The sequence below is a fragment of the Sycon ciliatum genome, chromosome 4, assembly GCF_964019385.1.
Source record: "Sycon ciliatum chromosome 4, ocSycCili1.1, whole genome shotgun sequence".
In the NCBI taxonomy this organism is placed as follows: domain Eukaryota; kingdom Metazoa; phylum Porifera; class Calcarea; order Leucosolenida; family Sycettidae; genus Sycon; species Sycon ciliatum.
Window position 1 is genome coordinate 32,799,534 of NC_088646.1, and position 8,273 is coordinate 32,807,806.

General features: G+C 48.6%; 1 protein-coding gene across 1 annotated transcript in view; it reads left to right on the plus strand.

The window, feature by feature from the left end:
• Window positions 1-51: 51 nt before the first annotated feature.
• Window positions 52-8,273, plus strand: part of LOC135815724 (uncharacterized) — an 8,660-nt gene continuing 438 nt past the window's right edge. The window contains exons 1-8 of the mRNA XM_065329057.1: window positions 52-391; window positions 1,560-1,652; window positions 2,569-2,713; window positions 4,292-4,529; window positions 5,390-5,910; window positions 6,553-6,708; window positions 6,890-6,971; window positions 7,951-8,273. The exon at window positions 7,951-8,273 is cut by the window's right edge and continues 438 nt beyond it. Of these exons, the coding sequence (XP_065185129.1) occupies window positions 112-391; window positions 1,560-1,652; window positions 2,569-2,713; window positions 4,292-4,529; window positions 5,390-5,910; window positions 6,553-6,708; window positions 6,890-6,971; window positions 7,951-8,031 (1,596 nt within the window). The 5' untranslated portion in view covers window positions 52-111 and the 3' untranslated portion in view covers window positions 8,032-8,273. The remainder of the gene's footprint in view (window positions 392-1,559; window positions 1,653-2,568; window positions 2,714-4,291; window positions 4,530-5,389; window positions 5,911-6,552; window positions 6,709-6,889; window positions 6,972-7,950) is intronic.

Consider the following 8,273-nt stretch of genomic DNA (forward strand, 5'->3'; position numbering starts at 1 on the left):
CAGGGGCCTTCGGCCTTCGGCTTCGGCTTCTTTTGCGTAGGTCGACTTGAATGGCCAGCGTGACCAGCAGTTAGAGTGTCCAGGTGTCGGCTGAGCTGAGAACTGATAATTATGGGGAACCTGGGCAGTCGAATCTCCGGTGGCGACGTCACTGCCTCGGCACGGCGCGAGGAAACCGGCCGCTGGCTCTGCGTCGACATCGACTCTGCTCCGTCGCGGAGCGGCACCAGTACCAGCTCCAGGCGTATGAATGGAAGTAGCTGCCGCGGCACGGGCCCGAGAAAGCTCGAGTACGACCCGTCTCAGAGCAGGGCTGTTCTGTGTGCAGTCAACAAGTTCCAGACGGAGGCGTTCGTGGACTCGGAAATTTCTGTACCAGTCGGAAGACAGTGTAAGTAGCGACGGTAGTGAAGCAATGAGCCCATTTACCTGATATCCCTATGTACCCATGTATGTCCCCATACCATGCAGATCTACATACACACATGGAGACACCGATGCGGTGGGGTTTCAATCCTTCCATCTAGATCAAGTTCATGATGAAGAAATCTTGACAATTTTTCCAGCACACGATCGCTGTACATGTATACAAAGTTTAGGAATGGCACACTGGATAGCTGACGTGCTACAAGTATTGCGATTACTTTGCACAAGGCAAAACACCATTCGTACAAACATCCTGGCATCTGTCCGTTTGTAACCCAGTAAAATGATAATACAAGCGATACATGCGATATAGCCAGCTGTAAACCAGACGTGCACTGTGTGGGACGGCATATGTCCTGTGGCGTACGCTGGGCGTGTGCGTGTGCACATGCGTGTATGGTGTGTGTGTGTGTGTGTATGTGTGTGTGTGCGTGCGTGCGTGCGTGTGTGTGTGTGGTGTGTGTGTGTGTGTGTGTGTGTGTGTGTGTGTGTGTGTGTGTGTGTGTGTGTGTGTGTGTGTCTAAGCATCCACACATGTGTTAGTGAATGCATGTGTTGGAGATCTAACGATAACAAGATGCACGCATTCGTACTCTGATTAAACGGTTCCTGTGCTACTCCAATACGAGCTATCTATAACCACCATACCAGCATGTTTATGCATACCTGGTATGCATATTCATGCTTTCTGCTGATTCTGCTTTTTGTTCAATCATCAGCTCAGGTAGTCTGGGCTCTCAGTACTAATGAAGCCTGATGTACTGTAAAAGCCATTATTCTAACGAGGCGCACATATAACGATTTCCAAAATTGACTAGTTTACGTGTACCAAAGGTAACGATTCTCACTCATTCTCAACTCTCAATAGGACAGTATATGTATCGATTTCTGTATAACGATTTCTATTTTAACGACAGATTTCTCCTCGTTAATTCGTTAGAGTTAGCACTTCGTTATATATATGGCTTTTACAGTACTGTAATTGATCAGCTGTGCAAAGGTTGGATGCCTAATGTACTGTAATTGATCAGCTGTGCAAAGGTTGGATGCCTAATGTACTGTAATTCTGTACAGTTATAGTAGGTCCATGTGAGGTGATGATGCTCCGCTTATCCATTACCATTTTCATGCAGATTCCGATGCTCAGCGGTTTTCACTCTGTCTTCAAGGTGGCGAGGAGAGCAGAGGCGGACTGAACTCGCAGGACATTGCTGTTCTGGACGATGGTGAGAGCCGCAACGAATCAGGACAAATTTGCTTTTAGGTTTGCTGAAATCTGGCTGTTCATTTCGTAGCAATGCCTACAGCACTGGGAGGTGACTGGCCTGTTAGATTTCTCATGTCTTTACGGTTATCTTGGGTAAAGACAGGGTTCAACATTTTAAATGCCATGAGAACAGTATGCAGGAAATCCATTGATAGATGCAGAGTGCCGGGTTCTGTACTCTTGCGTTCAAGGAAGATGGCGAGGAGAGAGAGGGGGAGAGGGGGGCTGGATGTTGGACCTATATCATACAAAACAAGGTGGAATGAACTACGCCATACACAATCAACGTACACCATCATTGAATCATTGCATACATGATATATCACACACTCAGGCACACACACACACACACACACACACACACACACACACACAGAGCTAAACACGCTGCCATCGTGTAACCAATTGGGCCCGAGCCCGGGACTGACTGACTCCCAAGGCTGGTTTGAGGTGCCATTTGATATGTGCAAACAGATCTTGATTGGACCTAGATATCTGCATAGATATAAACGTATGCACAGTAGCAGTCATGTGGGCCTGGTCCTCCACAATACGATGTCGGATGACTGCAGTACACCAAGTCATGAACCTATGCTGGATGCTGTACAAGCCTGAGCGTGCATATACAGCCAACTTCGCTTATAGCGACACTCGCCAGCGGGGCATCAGAAAAGTGTCGTTATTCGTGAAGTGTCGTTATACCCGAAGTCTCATTATAATGGATTACAGTTAGATGGGACTTTGCTCTGGGCATGGAAATTCTGTCGTTATTGCCGAATTGTCGTTATATCCGCAGTCGTTATTAGCAAAGTTGACTGTAGTGCCCATTTTGTCCACGATGACCAATGGATTATGCTCTTACCCTGTGGCTGTAGATGCTGACGGTCCACTGGGCTACACTCCAACCAAGGAGAACATTACAGATCTCCTAAAAGAGCAGGCTAGAGGCGTTGGGAAGGATGGAATGCTCTTGTTCTACTTTAGTGGCCATGCCAGGAGGACCAAGGAAGGGAAAGTCTTGTAAGCATCTGTTGTCGCTGGTGTTTGAATGTATGGTGGTGTCCCATCTTGGTAGAACTCTTTCTGGCTGTTCACAGACTTGTCAATATCTGGAAGGCAGATCTACCTCACACGAAAAGCACAGTCCTTGGGGCATAGCAGAAGCTCAGAGCTTTGAAGAAAAGTGTAAAGTCTCGTATCATACATAGACACAGGTCCCAGACATATCTAACAAATGCACCATGAATGGATACCCTGGCCAGCAAGGCTGGGGAGACAAGACATTTTCCATCCACTGAGGAATATTATAAAGCGATAAACTTTCACGGCAGGATAATTTTGCGTTTTCATCAATTGGGCTGGTTCACGATGAGAAACTTACCGGTTTGCGATTGTCTCTTCAGTTGTCTACAATCATGTACGGAGCAGTTTGTGGTAATTTATAATCGGAGATGTGTGATGGTCGCGAGAATAGCGAAATTTAATCTCTATAGCGAAAGTTTCTCACTTTACAGTACTGTAGACCAGGATGTGCCGAAGTGGTTCAAGCAGTGGCCACACCACTTTGTGTGCAGTGAGGTTACTCTGTGCAGGTTCAAGCCGTGGCCACACCACTTTGTGTGCAGTGAGGTTACTCTGTGCAGGTTCAAGCAGTGGCCACACCACTTTGTGTGCAGTGAGGTTACTCTGTGCAGGTTCAAGCCGTGGCCACACCACTTTGTGTGCAGTGAGGTTACTCTGTGCAGGTTCAAGCAGTGGCCACACCACTTTGTGTGCAGTGAGGTTACTCTGTGCAGGTTCAAGCCGTGGCCACACCACTTTGTGTGCAGTGAGGTTACTCTGTGCAGGTTCAAGCAGTGGCCACACCACTTTGTGTGCAGTGAGGTTACTCTGTGCAGGTTCAAGCAGTGGCCACACCACTTTGTGTGCAGTGAGGTTACTCTGTGCAGGTTCAAGCCGTGGCCACACCACTTTGTGTGCAGTGAGGTTACTCTGTGCAGGTTCAAGCAGTGGCCACACCACTTTGTGTGCAGTGAGGTTACTCTGTGCAGGTTCAAGCCGTGGCCACACCACTTTGTGTGCAGTGAGGTTACTCTGTGCAGGTTCAAGCAGTGGCCACACCACTTTGTGTGCAGTGAGGTTACTCTGTGCAGGTTCAAGCAGTGGCCACACCACTTTGTGTGCAGTGAGGTTACTCTGTGCAGGTTCAAGCCGTGGCCACACCACTTTGTGTGCAGTGAGGTTACTCTGTGCAGGTTCAAGCAGTGGCCACACCACTTTGTGTGCAGTGAGGTTACTCTTTGCAAGTTCAAGCAGTGGCCACACCACTTTGTGTGCAGTGAGGTTACTCTGTGCAGGTTCAAGCAGTGGCCACACCACTTTGTGTGCAGTGAGGTTACTCTTTGCAAGTTCAAGCAGTGGCCACACCACTTTGTGTGCAGTGAGGTTACTCTGTGCAACACGAGCAAGCAATACAGGACACTGGTCCCAATCTACACTCTGGGTGTTCCGACGTGGTGATGGTCGCCATCTCCACTGCAGGGAAGAGAAATAACAATATTGTGGTGTTCATTGTGCACTTTTTATTTTCGTGTGCAGTTTGCTACCCACAGACTATGATGGTATCATCGCCCACGGCATTCGAAGCGAAGACATCAGCTCTGCCCTCTCGGCATCAACTGCGCGGCACGTGGTGTTGGTGTTTGATTGCTGCGAGTCTGACGGTTTGGCGCACGAGTTGATCGACTTTGACAGCGCTAACAGCATACAGTGCGGGTCAGCCGTTTATGCGGTCGTCACCTGCAGTGGCCGGGAAACAGCTCTCTTTCATCACCAGGTATGTTGATGAAAGGGGTACATGCACATGTATGCATGTACTGGTCTGCTGCAGAACCTTAGTACAGCCACCCATGTACTGGTCTGCTGCAGAACCTTAGTACAGTCACCCATGTACTGGTCTGCTGCAGAACCTTAGAACAGTCACCCATGTACTGGTCTGCTGCAGAACCTTAGAACAGTCACCCATGTACTGGTCTGCTGCAGAACCTTAGTACAGTCACCCCTCTTTAATCCAGCACTTTATACACCAGCGCCCTTTATAAACCAGCACACTTTCCATTAGCCGAAATGTCCTCTTCATGAACATTACAGCAATAAATCAGATTTTTGCTAACACAGCACCCTCTCTAATCCAGCACCCTTCCTAATCCAGCACCCTCTCTAATCCAGCAGAATTTCCGGAGCACAAAATGGTGCTGGGTTATAAAGGGACCTCTGTATACTGTTTGGCGATGTGATGTGTTTCTGAAACCCGATGAAGTGAAGCATTACGAAGACTATCTCACTCTATCTGTATTGACCCGATTGAAAACAGACTCCGAGCTTTGCAGTTTGCATGATTGAACTATGCAACTGTATCTCCTTATCTTATGAGCTGCCCACCACATGGCAAGACTTGGCCATGCTGCACACCACACAGCAAGACTTGGCCATGTTGCACACCACACACGGCAAGACTTGGCCATGTTGCACACCACACAGCAAGACTTGGCCATGCTGCACACCACACAGCAAGACTTGGCCATGCTGCACACCACACAGCAAGACTTGGCCATGCTGCACAACTCACAAGCACATGCACTAGTATATGATGCAGAAAGTAAACAATGTAGTGTGTTTCCAATATGCTGCATGCAGATCGGGGGTGGCGTCTTCTCGTATTTCCTGATCGACCACATGAACCGTACCTGGCAGGACGATGCGACACGCTTGGACCTGGTGCAGAGCGTACAGTTCTGTCAGCCGCTGTACAATGCCCTATCCTGGCTGGCCGAGTACGCACACACATCTGCCGACTCCCAGTCACTGGCGGCCACTACTGGCACTAGTGGACCTCAGCTTGTGACGTCGGGCATGGAAATGCACACGCTGTATTTACACGACGACTCACCTGATGGTAGCAAAGGACAAACTCCGCCGCCGCTCATGTTCACGCTGCTCAGTCATCACTACGCCAGGACGGATTCGGCTCAGCCAGACCAAATGGTGCTGCACCCGCCCACACAACTGCGCAAGTGGCTGAGGGACGTGGTGGGGACGTGCCTTGCCCAGCTTGAGTGCAACGGCTTCGTCTCGTCCAGTCGACATCCGACCTTGTTCAACGCTCTTGTTGCCATGGTATCGTCATCCGCAGCTGAGATTGTCATAGCGCACGCAAAGTAAGAACTGGCGAGCACTGTGTTCAAGCGCACTATATGATCAAAGAATCATAGGTTGTATACTGCAAGTCCCCACTCTTTGCATACAAAATTAATGTAATAGTCCAATTGAAGTTGATAATCCTCCTTGAATGATTGGTCATCAGATTCATCTGACTTTCATCATATAGACGATGGATAAAATTAAGATCTCGTGGAAACAGAACGATTTCTCAGTCTCTACTTGAGCTTCATGCCGAGGCGATCATGAAAAACTGAGGCAATTCAATGTATGTATGTGTGTGTGTGTGTGTGTGTGTGTGTGTGTGTGTGTGTGTGTGTGTGTGTGTGTGTGTGTGTGTGTGTGTGTGTGCGTGCGTGCGTGTATGTGTGTCTGTGTGTGTGCCTGTCTGTGTTTGTGTCTGCATGTCTGTATGTGTCTGCCTGTTTGTGTATTTACTATGTGTGCATGATTCCAAGTCTGTATACGCATCACTGGCGTAACTTTGCAATTACTCTTGCAGTGTCACTACTAGTGTGCAGTGTATCTGCAGGCTCTACACCATTGCACTGCACTGCACTGCATTGGTGTAGGACAGTCGTGCATTGTTCCTTTCTTTTCATTGTTTTGCTGCCGGCCGGTGTGTCCGTGACGTATCACAGGGAGAAGTGCATGGATCCCAACCTGTTCATCCACTGCATCTTGCCAGTGATTGACACGTTCTACATCCTGAAGGATCGACTTGTGGACGAGTGGACCCTAGAGCACGTTGTCTTGTCCCTGCACTACTACATGGCCACAATCAAGGAGTACCGCGAGTAAGTGGTCTCCTGTATGTTTTGAAACTTTTGTCTGTGCCACTAAAGTCGGATGAATGAAAGACACAAGGCAATGACAGTCATTTTTCAGAATTTTCCCATATCATTCCGTTAAACTGATGAATGTCAACATTTTACTTTCCCCTTGGTGTTGATTGTGCCATTGTATTACTTCTGGCAGGCCTCAAGTCAAAGTGGAGGAGATGGGTGCCCTAACTGAGCTGATGTTACGCTTACAGCTTACGGATACCATTGACGGAAAGGTTAGGAAAGTAAACCCACAATCTGTCAGTGTTAGTTAGTATCACCGATTTGTGAGTGTTTTTTCTTTTTTGTTTCTACAAATAGCCACACACCACTGATTTGATGGCCGGTGACAATGCAGCAATGCAGCGATGAGACATATGGAATGTCAGGAGTGGGGGAGAGGCAGGGGCAGCTTTGCTGACCATAGGGTCTCGGCTGCATTGCACACTGAGCGCTGCGCAGAAACAAAATTACAGAAACTGTTGATGTACATCTGGCATCAAGAGTCCTGAGCCCCCCCCCCCCCTCTCCCAATGCATGCAATCTGATCTCAGAGCAGTGGGTGCTGTGCGCGGTCTGCTGTCTTCATTGTGCGCGTTCTATGTCACATGGGCCCATTTGCAACCAGCGGTCCACCTGCCTTCAAACTCTGCCACGGTGCCCTGTGAATTGGTGTGCTGTACTGCGGTCTATCACCTTGCATGGGCATGTGGAGTGTGTGCTAATTGATAACACTGCATTACTTTGTCAAATTGAGAATTAACCAGTGTGGGGAGCAACCAACTTCTTTATCAGATCGACGGTTCCTTGAAAAACATCCACGGTTTGCGTGAGACTCGCGACGCCGAGTTTTCCGCATCCGCAGGAATGCCACCACCCTCTTGGATGAAGGTGAGGATGCAGCTCCCAAAGCGGTGGGAGGTGAATAGATCAGACCCACCACAAAGTGGTTAAAAACCGAAAATCCCATTCACTGCATCCATGTTTCCCTCGTGCCAGGCCACGAGTTCCCAATTAACTGTGGGTCGCAGCACGGCTTAAAAAAATCCGCTTCCTAGCAGGACTTGAACCTGTTACACTCTGTTTCTCAATCATGGTCTTAGACCATCCCACTATGCCCACCTGCAGATTGTACCTTGTTGCCGCTAAAATTCGTTAGTCCGGCCGCGTCTGTTGATCTAGGGTGTATTGTTCCTACCACGATGTGCTTTGCAGGTGCGGCAAGAAAAGAGACTATCGCCACAAGATGTGTTTGACCAGCTACCGAACTGCGCTCTTGCCAGGTTCCCTTCATGACTTTTGAAAGCAATCAGACGGAAGAAGATGGATCCCATGAATAGGTTTCCCAGTTTTCTCGGAGTGTCGCGGGTCTTTGTTTCGTTCGGCAATGCAAGGCTCCTGAAACCATTGACAGGCCATGTGGGTGCGTGGTGAAGCCGTTTTAAGCGCACAGGAAACATGAACAATCCTGATGAATGTTTGTACGTTCCATGCATCATAGTTTCAACCGATGTCGACACATGTGTTTTAAGTGAATT